General features: G+C 44.1%; 1 protein-coding gene across 1 annotated transcript in view; it reads left to right on the top strand.

Annotated features, from left to right (window-relative positions):
* satb2 (SATB homeobox 2) overlaps positions 1-19,520 on the top strand; it is a 173,980-nt gene that overhangs the window by 35,572 nt on the left and 118,888 nt on the right. The window contains exons 4-5 of the mRNA XM_052020441.1: positions 15,316-15,442; positions 15,797-15,920. Coding sequence (XP_051876401.1) covers positions 15,316-15,442; positions 15,797-15,920 — 251 coding nt within the window. The remainder of the gene's footprint in view (positions 1-15,315; positions 15,443-15,796; positions 15,921-19,520) is intronic.

The raw sequence follows: 19,520 nt of genomic DNA, 5'->3' as shown, positions 1-19,520 counted from the left end.
GAATTCTCTCCCTGTTTAGAAAATAGTCTATGCCTTTATTCCTTCTACCAAAGTGCATGACCATACACTTCCCTACGGTGTATTCCATCTGCCACTTCTTTGCCCATTCTCCCAACCTGTCCAAGTCCTTCTGCAGACTCCCTGCTCCCTCAACATTACCTGCCCCTCCACCTATCTTTGTATTATCTGCAAACTTGGCCACAAAGCCCTCAATTCTGTCATCCAGATTATTAACATATAATGTGAAAAGTAGTGGACCCAACACCGATCCCTTCGGAACACAACTAGTCACTGGCAGCCAACCAGGAAAGGCCCCCTTTATTCCTACTCTTTGCCTTCTGCCAGCCAATCTTCTATCCATGCTAGTACCTTTCCTGTAATACCACGGGCTCCTATCTTGATTAACAGCCTCATCTGCGGCACCTCGTCAATGGCCTTCTGAAAATCCAAGTAAACAACATCCACTGGCTCTCCTTTGTCTATCCTGTCTGTTACTTCCTCAAAGAATTCCAACAGATTTGTCAGGCAAGATTTCCCCTCAAGGAAACCATGCTGACTACAGCCTATTTTATCATCTGCTTCCAAGTATCCCAAAACCTCATCCTTAATAATGGACTCTAACATCTTACCAATCACTGAAGTCAGGCTAACTGGTCTATAATTTCCTGGGTTTTGCCTCCCTCCCTTCTTAAAGAGTGGAGTGACATTTGTGATTTTCCAGTCCTCCGGAACCATTCCTGACACTAGTGATTCTTGAAAGATCACTGCTAATGCCTCCACAATCTCTTCAGCTACTTCTTTCAGAAGCCTGGCGTGTAGTCCATCCAATCCAGGTGACTTATCTGCCTTCAGACCTTTCAGTTTCCCAAGCACCTTCTCCTTATTAATAGCGACTACACTCACTTCTGCCCACTGACTCTCTCGAAGTTCTGGCATGTTGCTTGTGTCTTCCACAGTGAAGACTGATGCAAAATACTTATTCAGTTCATCTGCCATTTCTTTGTTCCCCATTAATACCCCTCCAGTGTCATTTTCCTGCAGTCTGATGTCCACTTTTGCCTCTTTTTTACTCTTTATATAGCTGGAAAACTTTTGGTATCCTCTTTTATATTATTGGCTAGCTTACCTTCATATTTCATCTTTTCCCCCCTTATTGCTTTTTAGTTGCCTTCTGTTGGTTTTTAAAAGCTTCCCAATCCTCTAGCTTCCCACTAATTTTTGCAATATTGTATGCCCTTTCTTTTGCATTTATGCTGTCTTTGACTTTCCTTGTCAGCCACAGTTGCCTCATCTTTTAGAATGCTTCTTCTTTGGGATGAACTGACCCTGCGTCTTCTGAATTACTCCCAGAAACTCCTGATCTTGCTGCTCTACTGTCATCCCTGCTGGGGTCCCCTTCCAATCAACTTTTGCCAGCTCCTCTCTCATGTCTCTGTAATACCAATACATCTGATTTCAGCTTCTCCCTCTCAAACTGCAGAGTGAATTATGATCACTGGCTCCTTAGGGTTCTTTTACCTTAAGCTCCCTAATCAAATGTGGTTCATTGCACAACACCAAATCCAGAATTGCCTTTTCCCTAGACCACAAGCTGCTCTAAGAATTGCCTCAACCACAAGCTGCTCTAAAAAGCCATCTTATAGGCATTCTACAAACTCCTTCTCTTGGAACCCAGCACCAACCTGGTTTTCCAGATCTACCTGCATATTGAAATCCCCCATGGTCACCGTAACATTACCCTTTTTACATGCCTTTTCTATCTCCTGTTGTAATTTGTACCCCACATCCTGGCTACTATTCGGAGGCCTGTGTATAATTCCCATCAGGGTCCTTTTACCTTTGCAGTTTCTTAACTCTACCCACAAGGATTCTACATCTTTTGATCCTATGTCACTTTGTTCTAAGGATTTTTTTCATTTTTTACCAACAGAGCCACCTCACCCCTCTTCCCACCTGCCTATCTTTTCGATAGGATGTGTATCCTTGGATGTTTAGCTCCCAGCTGTGATCTTTCAACCACAACTCTGTGGTGCCCACAACATCATATCTGCCAATTTCTAACCACACTATGAGCTTATCTACCTTATTTCGTATAGTGCATGCATTCAAATATAACACCTTCGGTCCTGTATTCACCACCCTTCTTAAATTTGTCTCCATGTTGCCTGAAGTTAAATTCTTATCCCTTTCTAAACTTTCTGTCTCATTCTTTATTCTGGAGACTTTAGTAACCTCTCCTGCACTCTCCTTCCCTTTTACTTTATCCATACGTTTCCAATTTGTTAAACCCACCCCCTTACTCTTTAGTTTAAAGCCCAATCCACAGCCCTAGTTATGCGATTCGCCAGGACCCTGGTCCCAGCGTGGTTCAGGTGGAGCCCGTCCCATTGGAACAGCTCCCTCCTTCCCCAATGCTGGTGCCAATGTCCCACGAATTCAAATCCACTTCTCCCACACCAATCTTTGAGCCATGTATTTAACTCTGATCTTATTTACTCTGTGCCAATATGCATATGGCTCAGGTAGAATCCAGAGATTATTACCTTTTTGATTCTGCTTTTTAATTTAGTCCCTAGTTGCTCAAATTCCCTCCACAGAACCCCTTTCCTTGTTCTACCTACATCGTTGGTACCCACATGGACCATGACAACTGGACCGTTCCCTCCCACTCCAAATTCTTCTGCAGGTCAGAAGAGATGTCCCGAACCTGGGCACCAGGCAGGCAACACAGCCTTCGGGACCCTCGATCCTTGCGACAGAGAATTGTGTCTATTCCCCTGACTATACTGTCCCCAATTACAACTACATTTTTACATCCCAACCATATCCCAAACCACCCTTGAGAGGGTAAATATGAATCATTGCAGTTTTAAACTTTAATTACTGCTGAACAATCACTCTGGCCCTGAAACTCTTATCTTTACATCCATGGGCCATATTCCTTTGGAATAATTATTTAAAATTTGACAACTTTTAAAATAATGAAAAATATCCTTTTAAGTTTGCTTGTGGTATTTCAGTTTCTCTCTTAATCCCATGAGGTACCAACTTGCCTTTTATTCTTTGTAAAATGTTTTAATAGTTATAAAATTCAGAATTCTGGTTTACTGATGGATTTCTGTTTGTCTGGCTACTCAGCTAGGCTGAAGTCACTGGATGCCCAAACCCCCCTGCAGAAATTGCTTGATTCTAAATCAGATTAGGAAAGCAAGCCAAAGGACTTTGTAAGCATGTTTGTTCATGGACAGCAGCAAGCCCAACCGTTGGTATTGACTGGACAGCAGCAAGTCCAACCATTGGCATTGATTGGACAACAGCAAGTGCAACCGTTGGCATTAATTGGACAGCAGCAAGTCCAACCATTGGCTTTGATTGGACAACGGCAAGACCAACCATTGGCATTGATTAGACAACGCCAAGACCAACTGTTGGCATTGATTGGACTGCAGTAAGTCCAACCGTTGGCATTGATTGGACAGCAGCAAGTCCAACCATTGGCATTGATTGGACAACAGCAAGTCCAACCATTGGCATTGATTGGACAGCAGCAAGTCCAACCGTTCGCATTGATTGGACAGCAGCAAGTCCAACCATTGGCATTGATTGGACAACAGCAAGTCCAACCATTGGCATTGATTGGACAGCAGCAAGTCCAACCGTTGGCATTGATTGGACAGCAGCAAGTCCAACCATTGGCATTGATTGGACAGCAGCAAGTCCAACCATTGGCATTGATTGGACTGCAGCAAGTCCAACCATTGGCATTGATTGGACAGCAGCAAGTCCAACCATTGGCATTGATTGGACAGCAGCAAGTCCAACCGTTGGCATTGATTGGACAACAGCAGGACCAGCCATTGGCATTGATTGGAAAATGTTTGCAATCACACCTGTTAATTATACCCCTTTCATTATTACAACCTGACACATTTTTTGCTGTTTACGTAGTTGTGTGTAAAAGCAGGATTCAAAATACTGTAGCAGTGAATGGAACACAGTCCTCATTCTCTGCACTGTCATTTCCCATTAAAAAAAAATTGTCGGGATTTTTCTCTGTACTGGTGTCCCTGGTCCATTCCCCTTCATTAGGGATTAACCGGTGTTCCCAATTATAACCCTGCTCAAGGCTTGTCGCACTTCTTCAAGCATTGTAAGGGCAAACGTGTGGTTGCATTAGCCCAGTCAGTGTTGGGAGACTGCGTTCTGTCCAGTTTAATAAACCGAAGGACTAATTAAAAGAATATGGGCAGGACATTTCGGGATGTGATGAAATTACCAGAAATGCATCCAGCTGGAAATGGCAACTCCAGAAGAACACCTTAAGTTTATATTGCTTATTCCACTGACCTAACAGTGACATACAATTCAAGAGCTTAGGGATTGCTCGATGCCATTTTATGGGCTTTAAAGCAGCACATGGGTCACAAATTGTACAAAGAACAAGAACTTCAGTTGCAGGGTTCACAGCCCAGGGTTGTCTGGCTTCCCTGCGTAATATCATCCTGAAACTGACACTGTATTGTGAGTTGTCTCAGCTGCCAGCATTTCACCACCAAGTGCAACATCCACAGCTCTTAAAGGGACATACCACACTGCAAGCAACAGTCTTCCAAATGTAAGTGAGTGCTGCTACTGAATGAATGGATGCTGCAATGACAATATAACCTTCCCACCTGTGCCCGCACTAGCTGCTCCTGTGGACTGTGGAAAAGTAGATAAAGTCTCCTCCGCTTGTGTATGGTACTCTGAGTGACATCCCTAACACAGCAGGGAGACGTGGCAGAAATCAGCAGTGGTAGCTTGGCATGATTCTGAGGCTAGGAAACTGGGAATAACTGTGACCCTGATCTCTGGGGCAAAGTGGTCAAGGTTGTATTTGAGGTCACAGGAGGTCAGACATCTCAGTAAGGACAAAGAATGTAGTTTAAGTGTTGGCTCTTTAAGTAGCATGGCTTCAGGAGAAATAGGGTCAGTGAAAGTTATGACTAAATAAGAACTGTGGTTTTTCAGCCCACTGAGGTCTTCAACCTCAGCGAGCTGAATATGACCTTGGGGACCTCAGGTTGAAGACCTCAGTGCAGATGAATTTGGCTTATTTCACTATTGTTGAGGACAGGGAGGAGTTCTGTAGTGGGGAAAAAATGCCAGATAAAACAAAAATCCCACTGTAAAATATAGAAACAAATTTGTCAATATGGGCTAAAGCACGCGCGTGCGCGCGCGCACACACACACGCATTTTTTTAATATATATATGTGTGCAAAATTGCTCTTCTCCAGGTTAATCTGATTCTAACAACACTTAAGCACCGATTTTTGGAGAAGCGTGAACGATTTCCAATGCCAAGATGTCCGGGCAACACATGGAAGGTTTTGGTATTAGAAGTTCAAAATGAGGGACCGGTACTAAGCCGCTAGACTTTGATGCCTTTCTATTCCCGCTGGTGAACTCTTTTTGGAGAGTCCTGCAGTACTTGTTATAAACTGTCTCAGGACAATGGTTATTGTAATGGACAGAATAGGGTAGGGATGAGTAATAAAGCTGAAATGTTAGTTGAAACAGGTCTGCATCCCTCTGCTTAATTCAGTAAAAGTTCAGAAGAATTAAGACCAATTCAGCTTAATATAGTCTTTCCAAATAAACAAGCTGAAGTGTTTGGATATACTGGCACTGAAGCTTTACTGCTTGACTAATTTTGCATGGACTTATTGTGGGTACTCAATTTTCTGACATGTTTATCTTCTGGGAGATGGAAGCAGATGACTTTGTGGAGGGATGGATACAATAATGTGGTGGTTATGCTGCTGGACCAATAATCCTAAAAGCATCAGTGCAAATTTAACTGTGATAAGATGAGCATTTGAAATTTTTGAAAGAAAATTGTCCCTGTGGTTGTGTGAGTCTATCTGAATGTCAAAAAAAAAGCCTACTGTTGCCTGGAATCTGCAATAAAAACAAAATGCAGGAAACTCTCAGCAGGTTGCACTTCCGGAAGGAGAAACAAAGTTAATGCTGTTTAATGCTAAGTTAACCTGCTGAGTGGTTAACCTGTTTTTATTTGTGTCTCTCTGAAACGTGTTCTCCTAAGGTGTGATGTAACATCTTATGGTGGATGGAAGTCCATGCACAACACTGTGAAAACTTCAAGGTAATAGTCAAAGTTTTAACAGAGGCATCATCTTGCTAGAGATACACAAAACAGAACATGTATAGTTTTAATCAACACAATCAGAAACTGTCATTGAGTAGTAATCAGATTGGGTGGAAGGTAGGGTAAAATGCTGTTAGAACCAGTCTGATTGCTCTGATGATGGGTGTGGAGTTGAAACCTAACAATTCCCTTTGCGAGGGAACTTGAGTCAGAATAAAATTTAGATGAGTTACTGATTTCTGCGAACTGCAGTGGGAGGTGTGTCTGATTTGTATTCATTCTCAAAGAACTTGTCTACAATTAAGCTGTTAAAGTTCAGCCTTTGGAAATATTTCCCCTTAGCTCAGTGGAATATGTGTGATGTCCTAGCTATAGTGCCTTATTTGAAATATTATTACCTTCAGGACTGGTTGCATCTGCTTTTTGAGATAAGGAGGATATTTTTTCGTGTGACTGCAATAGCAGACTTAATGTGAGCTTCCCTCTCACTGTGCTTGTGGAGTTGCCAGTGTTTGGAATCATAACAGGTAGCAGGGTTAGACCAGTGCTGACTTTTTACGGACTAAACAACACCCACTGAAACTGAGATTCCCATGCTTAAGATTGGACTGCAGTGCACTAATGTGATTTGTGTTGTAAACTGTTGGCCTGTTTGTGGGTGAGCTGCCGAGTCTTGGTTATGTTCCATCGCTCTGATAGTGGTTTCTAGTTTATTCACAATGCACTGAGTGAAGGAAGACTTTTGGTGACTGGGGAGAGAGCCACACCATCAGGGTCAGAGCAACAGCACCAACAGTAAAACCTGCTTTAACATGCCTTTAAGAGAATAAAATCTTCGAGAGGGCTTTGAACATTCACAGGACAATTGGAGAGGTAAGATAAATAATTAGTTAAAGTATAAACTTGATTGGCAACCAATCAAGTCCAGCTGAAGGTCTAACATTTATCTCCACGGTAGTGTTGTGGTTAGCGCGATGCTATTACAGCGCCAGCGATCAGGGTTCGATTCCTGTCGCTGTCTGTAAGGAATTTGTACGTTCTCCCGTGTCTGCGTGGGTTTCCTCTGGGTGCTCTGGTTTCCCCCCACATTGCAAAGACTTACGGGTAGGTTAATTTGGGTTTAAAATGGGCAGCGCGGACTCGTTGGGCCAGAAGGGCCTGTTACCACGCTGTAAATAAAATTTAAAAAAAATTTAATTTAATCCTTCTGATGGTTTGGGACATGTTATATATTTTAACCTTTGCTTTGTGTACTGATTCTTGCTTTCTGGTGCAATGAGATCAGGAAAACAATATGTACTTCAGATTGCAGAATTGATGCTAGCACGCAGATGCATATAAAAACCATTAACTCACAACTTTAAGGGGCATGAACCAGTTATTTTAAGCAGGTTAACACCTCTATGGAAGGTGTGGACAGAGGAATGCCATAGAAATTGTTTACCCTTCAGTCAGCGTTGCTACCTCCCTTAATTCCCACTCTCACACGCAGCATTGTTTTGAAAACAGAAACTGTCTGAAATGTGGAGCAGATTGATCAGCATTTAAAAGAGGAAAAGAAAGGTTAATCTATGGGTATGCAAATTTGTTTTGTTAGTTCTAACTCTCTTGCTTCCTTCCAGAAGCAGCTCAAAAACAAGAATTGTTCACTTGTGTTGTTTCATAGTCATATCTTGGTTCACAAGCCAGAGGATTTGGGACAGGGACCACAATGATAATGAGATTTTTTAAAATAAATACTGGAAAAACTCAGCTGGTCAGTCAGTGTGGAAAGAGAAATAGTTGCCATTTCAGGCCCAAGATTACCAGAACTATTGAGTGGTCCTGGACTTGAAATGTTAACTCTTTCTCTCTCTACAGATGCTGCCTGACCAGCTGAGTGTTTCCAGCATTTTCTGTTTTTTATTTCAAATTGCCAGCATCTGCAGTTTTCTTTTGATTTTCATGAGATTGTTTGCCTTGTACATAAATGTTCACTGTCATGGGTTGAGATTATAACAGAGGTAATTCAGTTGAGTTCATTTCAAAAAGGACAGGGTGGCTGTCAGAGGAGACCACCACCAGCCTCCAGAAAATGGTGCTAAGCCCATTGCAACGGCCCTCTGCCATTTCGGGGGGTTTCCTGTTTCCTACGTGACAGTGGAAGTTACTTAGGCATGTTTTTTAGGGATGGGGAAGTAGGGTGAATGGTGAGGGTTATGATGCTAGGAGTTCTCACTCTGCAAGCTCTCTAGGGACTCAGTGTACGAGTGGAGGTTAGTTTGCCTCGAGAGATTAGGTATTTTGTTCTTTGGTGGCCCCTTGGATTTGAGGACGATTTACTTCCACCCTGTTTGTGAGGCTTCTGAGATGGCTGATGAGACCAATGTGGGACCCAAACTCCACCACAGATGGGGTAGCTGATGCCTGATGTGGCAGGCAGATGGCTTATTTATGAAGTACATTCCCTTCTTTCATTTGCGCAGGGTATCTGAATTATCTTGAGACTTGAGACTGACTTGAGGTTGTCAGTGCAATCCTGAACGCTCCTTCTCCATTTTCAGTGGTTCCAGAAACAATTGATGATGCTGATTTTTAAGGAGGTTTTTGAGGACACCTTTGCATCCTCTGTCCACAGGGTAATCTCGTTGTGTGACCGGGATAAAGTATAAAGTGTCTGTTTCAGGAATCTAGTGTCAGGTTATGAATAGAACTGATTGATTGCAATCAGAGCCTGAATTCTGGAGATGTTGGCCTAGGAGAGGATGCTGATGTTGGTTCACTTATCCTGCCACAGGGTTGTCAATGTCAAAGCTCTTAAGGACCCCACAAAGATAGTTCTCTTTTGACAGCACCTCAAAGAAAACCAGTTGAATCCCAGCCAAGAAGCTGCAGAGTGTCCACAATGTATCGACTGCTCTGAAGTCCACCATAATTAGCTTTTATGAAGAGACACTACCAAGAATGTGAGAATAAACAGGAGCGTGAAGAGGTAATTAACTGCAAGTGAAAAACATTCTCGGGTAAGAAGAACTGGCTCTATAGGCATTTGAAGGCCATGCTAACCAAAGACTTCTGATCTAAACAACAGGTGCTGGATAGGGAAAGTGTAGGAGGTCCAAATAATTAATAGTCCAAATAATTAAACTGGAGGGCACTTGCCCTGCAGTTCCACCAACCACCCCATCCCAAACTTCCCACTGACCTCCCAAATTTGGTTAGCATCTAAGCCTGTCTGAAAACCTAGTCCCCTGAGGATAAAGGGACAAGATTCTTGCAAATGCAGACTGGGGTGTCTAGAACTAGGGTCACAATCTTAAAATGAGGGGTCAATCATTGTAGGACTGAGATGAGAAGACATTTCTTCACCCAGAGAGTAGTGAATCTCAGTTGACGAGTTTAAAAAAAAACTGATAGATTTTCAGATATGAAGGGTATCAGGAGATATGGGGGTAGTGCAGGAAAGTGGTGCTGAGGTAAAGCATCAGCCATGAAATTATTGAATGGCAGAGCACACACAAGGATTGTATGTCTATCCCTGTTTTTCTTTCTTATGTTACATTCACAAGTTCTGACCCCACCATTTACCCTGTTTGCTTTATATCTGTATCTACTTCTAAAGGGCAAACTGTGCCAGTTCAACTGTAATTGGGCTTAATCCACCTTAACACGGTAGTGTAGTGGTTAGCATCACGCTTTACAGTGCCAGCAACCTGGGTTCAATTCCAGCCACTGTCTGTAAGGAGTTTGTACGTTCTCCCCGTGTCTGCGTGGGTTTCCTCCGGGTGCTCCGGTTTCCTCCCACATTCCAAAGACGTATGGGTTAGAAAGTTGTGGGCATGCTATGTTGGTGCTGGAAGCGTGGCAACACTTGCGGGCTGCCCCCAGAACACTCTATGCAAAAGATGCATTTCACTGTGTGTTTTGATGTACATGTGACTAATAAAGATATTTTATCTTATCTTACTTGGTAATGTCACTTTCCTGTTCTGCCATTTGCTTGGGTAAAACATTGTTTCCGTGAGCTTGCATGTAGTGAATTAGTTCTACTGGATTGAAACATAAATGGTACTCTGGGACCTAGAGTTTCTACAGTCAGACAACTGTAGCTGGAAGCCAGGGTGTGGGGCTCCATCCCAAGGCCTCCTGGACAATCCCACACCAAGGTATTAGCTGGAACAATGGCACTATATACAGTAAGTCATTGTGGAATCACACATCCAGACTTTTCTCATGATATTCCCCAGTGTTAATGTCAGAGAACAGGGTATAGTCAATTGCATAGCTCCTTTCTTGCTGCTTGCTATGCCATGTACTGCCTGGACAAATTTCATAAATAGCAATGGAATGGTGGAGACTTTATATTAGAAGTTAATGTAAGTATGCACCTGTTTGATAGTTATCCCACGTAATGTGTATGTGGCCATGAGATGGGACATACTTGCCTAAATTGCCAGCATTTTGGGTTACATGGGCTGGCCTACCAAGGATCTCTCTTAGTACAGGGCAATACAAAGCCAGCCCACCAAAGACCTCCCTGAATGCAAAGGCAAACAGTGGAAGGATTATCATATTGCTGATGAGAGACCTTGCTGCATGCATTTCCTGCATTAAAACAGAGACTACACTTCCAAAATAGCTCATTCTCTGAAGAACAATAGCTGCCTTGAGGTAGTGAAAGCCTTCATTTACAAACAAGTTCTTACTCCTTTCTATTAAATCTATTAGATTTATCCACTGAGCTTTCGCATGCGAAGTCAATAATAAATGCTTCAATTACTTAAGAAAAACAGGAAGTACATCTGGGGGATGTTCCAAGTTGTCCATAAGGTAGTTTCATAAGGGAGCTCAACCAATCTTCACACAGATAAAACAAATACAGTTAGCAGAAACTGCTGTTGAAATGTCAGTATGAGTACTCCAGCATCCTTGCTGGAATCCCACAAGTATTGTCATACTTCTGGACTTCCACACAGAGACTGGCACTCACCCGACCAAGGTTGGGTCACACCATGGACCCTGCAAGTACTCTCTTGTCGATCGCCCTTTCATTCTCAGGCAGTCCATCAGGGTCAAAGGTGACCTGCTTCCACTGCATTCTGAGTTGGCTGATGAGCCCAGTATGGGACCCACATCCCCTGGCACAGGTGGGACAGAACGGAATTGGTGAGGCAGGTGGGAGGTGGGGATTAACTTTCACTGTTTTGTATGTGCTCGCAATAAAGATATTCAGGGCCAAAGAGACTGCAGATGCTACAATCTAGAACTAAAAACAGAATGCTGGAAGAGCTCAGCTGGTCAAGCAGAATCTGTAGAGGCAATAGGTCGACATTTCAGGTTGAGACACTGCATCAGGCCTGAGGGGGAAGAGGAAAGGTTGCCAGTATATAGCAGCTTGAGGAAGGGGTGAGACAAAGGCTGGTAGGTGATAGGTGGAACCAGATGAGGGGGGGTGGGGGATGATGGGCAGATGGATTTGGGTGGGGGAGAGGGGAAGGGTGAGGAAAATTTAACAAAAAGAGAAGAAACCTCGGTGGACAGGTGAGTGTGCATGGAAGGAGAACACCAGGGGTGTGGGTTACCTGAAATTGGAAAATTCAGTGTTCATACCATTGGGTTGTAAGCTACTCAAACAGAATATGACATATTCTTCTTCCAATCTGTGTTTGGCTTCTCCATGGGGTGGCACGGTATTGTAGCGGTTAGCGTGATGCTATTACAGCGCCAGCGATCAGGGTTCAATTCCTGTCGCTGTCTGTAAGGAGTTTGTACGTTCTCCCGTGTCTGCGTGGGTTTCCTCCGGGTGCTGCGGTTTCCTCCCACTTTCCAAAGACGTACGGGTAGGTTAATTTGGGTTTAAAATGGGTGGCGCAGACTCGTTGGGCCAGAAGGGCCTGTTACCACGCTGTAAATAAAATTTTAAATTTAGAAAATTTAATTTAAAATTTAATGGCAATGGAGTCGGAAGGAGAGTTAAAGTGACATGCAAGCGAAAGCTTGTGATGGCCGTTGAGGTCAGGGTGCAGGTGCTCCACAAAATGGTCGCCTACTCTATGCTTGGTTTTTCCAATGTAGAGGAGTCCACATCATGAGCACCAAATGCAGCTCCGTTTTGATTAGGCATGGATCTTGAGTTAGTTAAGGATATTACATTTCTTGAGAGGACTTCCAGACACCTAGAGTTTTTTCCACTGTCCATCTGGTAATCGCTGCAGTTTGGAATAGAGTGCCTGTATCAGGATTCTGGTATCGTGGTGGCAAGTGACATGGCCGAACCAGTGGTGCTGACACTGATCATGGTTCACTTATCCCGCTTTAGATTTGAACAATTTTGCCAAGTGAGCACTGCAGTTATCTCTCCAGTGCTTGGCGATACCTGTTTTTGGTGGTCCGGGTCTTAGAAGTGTATGGGAGTGTAGGGATCACTGCTTTCTAATAGATCACGAACCTTGTGCCAAGTTTGAGGTTTCTTTTCCTGAGGCAGCCCAAGGCTGTGCAGTCACACCAAAAGAGCTGTTGAATTTCATCGTCAAAGTCTATTTTTGCTGCCAGGTGGCTCCTGATATATGGGAAGTGGTCCATGTTTTTCTGGATCTTGTTGTGGACCTTTTGAGTGGGAGGGAAATGCTGTGCAGCATGTAGAGGATCTTTTGTTTTGTGGTAATAAGCATTGCAACCATCCTCTTGAATGCTTTGATAAACAAGTTGACAACATCTTGGACATCAGCCTTTGAATGTGCACATCTATGAGTGGCATCTGTGAACTGTGGAAGTTGGAGAGACCCGGTGCTGGAAATATTTCTATGGTTATGGATATAATAAATTCAGACACATTCCCATTGACTGCACAGATACAGATACACTCATGGTGAGGGTCTGCAAGTACTGACATACGTCCAGGGATCTGCAGATACTGACACTCCCCGAGTGGGTCCACAGATACCGACATACTCCTGTTGGCTCTGCAACATTGACCCACTCCCACTGGCCTCGAACGCTTGACACCCTGCTGTGAGCTAAGCGAATACTGACGCACTCAAGTGAGCCCCACAGATACTGGCAAGCTCCCAGGTGCCCTGCAGGTACAAACACCTTCTTCATGGTCCCGCAGATATCAACCTGTTGCTCCAGCCCCTCTGCCATTCTCCCAGCCTGATCTTCTGCATTAGTCCCGGACTCCCAGTTGCCTGGCGGACATTGACACACTCCAAAGGTGGGCTACAAATACAAGCATATAGTCAGTGGCCAAGCAAATACTAGCATGATGTCTTGGGCCCTGAAAATAGTGGCGTATTCCCATGGACCCACAAGCACTGGTAGTCCCTTCTGAGTGCTGCAACTGATTCAGAGAATGCATGTCCTAACCTATAAAATGTTATAACAATTATTCAGAGGAATATAGCGCAGTCATAGCAAAATGTGTGATGTGTCGGTTTGCAACAATAAATATCAGATGCTCAACAAACAACAGACATAAAAATTGGAAGAATGAAGATGGATCTGAGAGGTCATGTACTGCAGGTGGTGGTTGAAAGGTTAAACAGAAATCTGAATAAGCTCTTGGCCACCTGGATCCCTCATGTGGTGATTCCCAAGCCCCACTAAAACCTGTGGCGCTCCTTTGTGTATATCCATGTTTTATAAAGGATTATGACCTTTTGTATTCAGTTGCTACTTGTCCATAGTTGTAACCTGTGCCAGGGTCTCAGCCTCTCCTCTGCTGTCCAGTGTTGGCACCCTGCCTTAGGTATATCCCCTGTCATGTAATATACTGCCCTTGCTCTCTCCCTGGAATCTCAGTCCACCTTTCCATCCATCCTCCCCAGCTCGTGACCTCAGCTCAACGCCATCACCTACCCAATGACAATGGACCACCCCTCCATCAATACCCATCGGCTTTGTACCTTGACCTATCCACTAACATAATGGCCAATCTTTCTTTCAGATTCCTGTACCCACCTTGAATCCAACATGCCTACCAGTGCTGGCATGACACCTTCCTGGACTGGCTCCTTTATCAACCTACTGGCCCAAGTCCCCATCCAGTCTCCCAGCCAGATTGCGCCTCATTAGCTGCAGACCAATGACCCTTTGCCAATTCTAGCCATCCAACACCTCAACAGTCCCAGACCAATGACCTTTTGCCAGCCTGGCTCGTCCTGAACTATTGATCTCTGTTCCTATTCCTGAGCTTACCCATCTTGCCTCCACCCCAACCTGAACTGCTTTCCCTTGTGATCCCCTTCCCCGCTCTGTGCCCTAGCCTGGGAACTACCTGACATCCCCCATGTGCTCCACCATGGCAAGCTCATATGGGAAGGGCCTGCCTTAGCAATGGCCTATTCAGTCGTGCATTATGCCTTGAATCTTGGGAATTTGCCAGAGATGGGCCTCTGAACAAACTTTTTGCTGGACCACCGCTTGGTAACTGTTTAATGATAGGAACCAATCAATGTTGAGCCAAGCAATTCTTTTGGAATTAGTTTTATAGTTGGGCCATTGCATATAGAACATAGAACACTACAGCACAGTACAGGCCCTTCGGCCAACGATGTTGTGCTGACATTTTATCCTGCTCTAAGATCTATCTAACCCTTCCCTCCCACATAGCCCTCCATTGTTCTATCATTCATGTGTCTATCTAAGAGTCTCTTAAATGTCCCTAATGTATCTACCCCCACAACCTCTGCTGGCAGTGCGTTCCACGCACCCACCACTCTCTGTGTAAAAAACTTATCCCTGACATCCCCCTTATACCTTCCTCCAATCACCTTAAAATTACTTGGAAGTGATTCCTAAATGAAAACTGATTTTCTATTTTTACCTCACCATACTGTGACACCTCACCTATCATTACATACACTGCCACACAGTGAGGAATGTGCACCTCACCTGCAACAGAAGTTTCATTAAATTTGCAAACACATCCAATAGACTTTTAATTTAGTGCTCAGAATTAGTGTTAGGAGGAACATAATGACTGCAATAAATTTAAGAGTGTTTTCATCTGGTTGCTTAGGGGAAATATTCATTTTGTCAGGAAGACTGAAGTTGAATTGACAAAGAAGAGAATGTGGATTTCTGCAGAGGATTTCCCTTGTAAGAAGGTGTTTCCTTTCATTGCTTATTGTGCTGTCTCGTGCATTTTGATGATCTTGAATGGATTTTGTCGTTAATCAATGCAGGCATGATCAAGGTTGGAAAGTGGAGCCCTCTGCCTCTGAACTATCTCACTGAAGCACCAGATGCAACAGTGGCCGACATGTTACAGGACGTCCATCATGTGGTGACGCTGAAAATCCAGTTACAAAGGTGGGTGCTTCCAAACATCTGCCATAGGCAGAAGTCAGTGATACGATGTAAAATAGTTTTTCAAAGACTCAGAATATAGTGATTCAATGCATTTTTCCTTTTCAACTCCCAAATAGAAAGGAGAAAATGTTTTAAAATGAGCTTGGCAGGGCTGTGGTTGGGGATACTTTTCGGTGTAAAAAGTTTTAAAAAGCAAGGGACTGATGCTTCTGCCTGCCCTGTTGTGCCTTAGGCTAGTTTTGTAAATAGAACCAGGCTGGAAGAAATATTTACTCGGCATTCCTAGGCCAAAGGCTTGGTATGGGTGAGGACTTGTTTCTTTTTTAAAGACTCTTTGTCTTCTGCATTTCGCAGCTGTGCAAAGTTTGAGGACCTTCCAGCAGAGCAGTGGAACCATGCCACGGTTCGGAATGCGTTGAAGGAACTCCTGAAGGAAATGAACCAGAGCACCCTGGCCAAAGAATGCCCTCTCTCTCAGGTTGGAATTCCGCTTTCTATTGTCATTGTAAAACTAAAATATCGCAGCGGCTGAAAACGCAGAGTCAAAATCTGAAAAAGCAGGAAATGTTCAGCTGGTCAGGCCAGACTGGTGGTGAAGCCAGGTTAACGATTCCTGTCAAGCTTTTGACCATGCACCGTTTTTTCGGAAAATAGACAGCCGGGGGAAAGAGATAGAGAAAGAGCAAAGAGCTAAGATCTACAGCAGGGTAGAAGGCAAGAATGATGGAATGGTTAAACAGATGATTCTGCATGGCAGGAACAGCTGATAATGGAACAAGTCCAGCAACATGAGTCTTGGGGATGTAACATATTGATACCAGTGTTGCTCCAGTAGTGTTCAGTCCGCAGGGGTGACCCTGAGCTTCCCGTTGCCTGCCCCTTTAATTTCCCATCCCACTCCCACTCTGACCTATCAGTCTGAGGCCTCCTCTCCTGCTACAGTGAGGCCTAGTGCAAGTTTGAGGAACAGCTCCTCGTCTTTTGTCTGGGCAGGTCGCAACCTTCTGGACAATATTGAATTCTACAACTTCAGGCAACTTGATTTCTTGACCTGTATCCGTCATCCCTCTGTAATATGAGCTCACCGTGTTTTTATTTTTTTTCTCTCTGGGAATGGAGGACATGTCCAGTCCGACCTGCATTCCGCGTGTTTTACATTCTTTCGTCTCGGTTCTTTTGTCTATGCTCTCACTCTCTAACTGTTTCCCCATTCACTCATTGACCAGATAACCGTGTTTACAGTTTACCTCCATGGTGACCCTGGTTTTACCCCATCAGAGACACCCCCCTCTCCCACCCTCCCTGTAGCTTCACGAGCTTCTTTTATCTCCTCTTCAGTTCTGACAGAACGGTCTCCAACCTCAAGCACTGACTCTGTTTCTCTTCCCACGGATGTGGCCTGACCTGCTGAGTATTTTCAGCATTTTCTGTTTTTATTTCACTCCAGCAATGGTTAGTTGGGGTGTGTCGTTCTCTACCTGCATTAACTCCTCTGTGGCTATCATCTTTCATGCTTTAATCAGTAAATGCTCTGCTTCAGGCACAAGGCATTGCCATTTCTGGGCAGAATATGTATTTCCAGTGTGGATTCTGGATGGAGAAATAAATAAGAAATGATGTTTATTAGTGCACCTTAAGACTTTAATCCAGTAGCTCACGTCTTGTCAATCCTTCCTCTGTAATTTTGTAATTTAGCTGATTATGAAATAATCTCTTGCTGTTACTTCTACATTTTGTGACCCCATTGATGCTCAGTTTTCCACCGAAGCTAAGTGGCTCTGACCAAGTGTTTAACCAGCTGCTGGTGCTTTGTGGTACTACTTTAACCAAGATTGGGCCTGTGGGATAATTAATGTTGCCATGACAAAACGGCCATGTGCAAGTTCTGGAACAATTAATGCAGCTTGCACTGTAGATCTACAGAAAAGCTATTACTGTTGGTGCTCTCAGGATCCAGTAGCCAATGAAATCAGGTGATATTTTAATGATCAGTTCTTAACATCGAGCATTGACCAATGAGAGCTCACCTCAGGAATTTAGATTCACAGGCTAGGCAGCTGGCAGCATTGCTCAGTCCCATGGTCCAAGCCTGGAACTGGCATTCTTGTGCAAAGCTCTATCCCAAGAGAGCAAATTTACCATGTATTAAATTTATCCCATTCTTGTGAAAATGTCGAGCTCTTTTTCAAGGCATGACCCGAGTCAGCCACTCTTTCTGTAAGAACGAAGAGGATGAAGCCTAGGTTATCTGAATGACTGGGGATGACCCATTTCACAGGGACTCATTTATTTCCCCTGGTTTAAGGCTGGTGTTCAGTGAATGTCATTTACGATGGCATAGGTTGATTGTCATCAGCTTACTCTTGGAGATTATTCCACCATAAGGGAGTTCACACATAAACTTTGCAGGGGAATAGTCATTCGCCACCCCTATTCCTCCCTCTATCCTTCTTGCACCCACTACTCCAGACACAATGAAGCTGAAGGCAATGCCTACAGATGGAAGAAACTTCAAACAGTTTCCAAAAATCCATGGGATGTTAAGTTGTATTTGTGAGCACTACTCTGGAGAACCTTATTAGAAAATCTGATTGTGATGAAGCACCTGCTAGTGGTTGTCCTCTGTGCACATAGAGGGATGGCGCCCACCGGGACCAGATGTACACAGTGACACTTAAGTCAGCCTGGATGTGGCTGGCTGAACATTATTCTGCCGAGGCATGACCATGAGTGATGGAGCCCACCCATCCAGAAGCAGGCCTCACAACTCAATGGAAATTGCTTTGGTCAGACTTAAAGAGAGCCTGCCTTACCAGGTCCAAGGGATCTGGTACTTATACGATGAGATGGACTCTGACCTCACGAACTACCTTGTTGTGACCTTGCACCTTATTGCACTGCACTTCCTCTGTAGCTGTGACAATTTACTCTGTACGGTTATTGTTTTTACCTGAACTACATCAATGCACTCTGTACTAACTCAATGTAACTGCACTGTGTAATGGATTGACCTGTACGATCGGTATGCAAGACAAGTTTTTCACTGTACCTCGGTACAAGTGACAATAATAAACCAATACCAATACTTGGGCCCACTTCCAGGGAGCTTCCCTTTATCTGCGTTCCTGCAGTCTCTTCAGGCTCACCCCACCCACCCCCACGTTGACCACAATCCTGACTTTCCCCAGAGGCCGACCGTGACTTCAACCGCTCTCTCCCCAGGTCAGTCTGTCTTGTTATTCCCGTCCCCTGCTGTCTCGGCCTTTGCCTTCAGATCAACTTTGCCTCTGTTGGTCTCCTCTTCTTCCTCTTGGCATTAACTTTGTTCCCCCATCCAGATCTCTCCCCATCACAGCTTCAGTGCCAGCCCCACAATAGCAGATCTAGTGTGGTAATGCAGCAGAGTCCTATGCACAATGCATACATTGGCTTCCTGCACCCTGCCGCTTCATTGCTCCTTTTCTGGCATGGGACAACAAATAGGCAGTGGCTCAGGTCCTTTATATCCCAATCTGGGAGAGCAGGGCTTGAAGATTTACAGACCTCCAACGCAAGACAATAGTTTAAATTTTGGCAATGAAATACTTCAACCAAGCGTTTATGATTCTTCAATTCGTTACTCCCCAAAAGAAGTACCATTTCGCAAGGGAAATGTTCTTTAGGTAACCAATAAAGGAAAAGTTTGCATAAATGTATCACCTTCCAGGATGCCCAAAGCCTTTTATAGCCAATGAAGTAATTTTTGAAATATAAATATTATTTTAATACAGGAAATGTGGCAACCAATATGCACAGTGTAAGCACCTACAAAGGCCAATTGAATAAAGACCAGATAGTCTAATTCTTTGAATGATGCTTATTGAGGGATAAATGTTGGACAGGGTATCAGCAGTAACTCTCTGCTCTTCATATAATGTCATAGGATCACTTACGTCCAGCCAAGAGAGTGGCCAGGCCCTTGGTTTCATCTCCCATCTGAAGGATGGCATCTCCAACCCTGGTGCACTCTCTCCATCCTGCACTGGAATGCCGTCCTGTATATTTGAACTCAAGTCTCTGTAAGAAGTGGTTTGGGACT

The sequence above is a fragment of the Pristis pectinata genome, chromosome 1 (genome assembly GCF_009764475.1).
Source record: "Pristis pectinata isolate sPriPec2 chromosome 1, sPriPec2.1.pri, whole genome shotgun sequence".
NCBI lineage: Eukaryota > Metazoa > Chordata > Chondrichthyes > Rhinopristiformes > Pristidae > Pristis > Pristis pectinata.
Note: the sequence above shows the minus strand (reverse complement) of the source record. Positions and strands in the feature narration are given on the sequence as shown.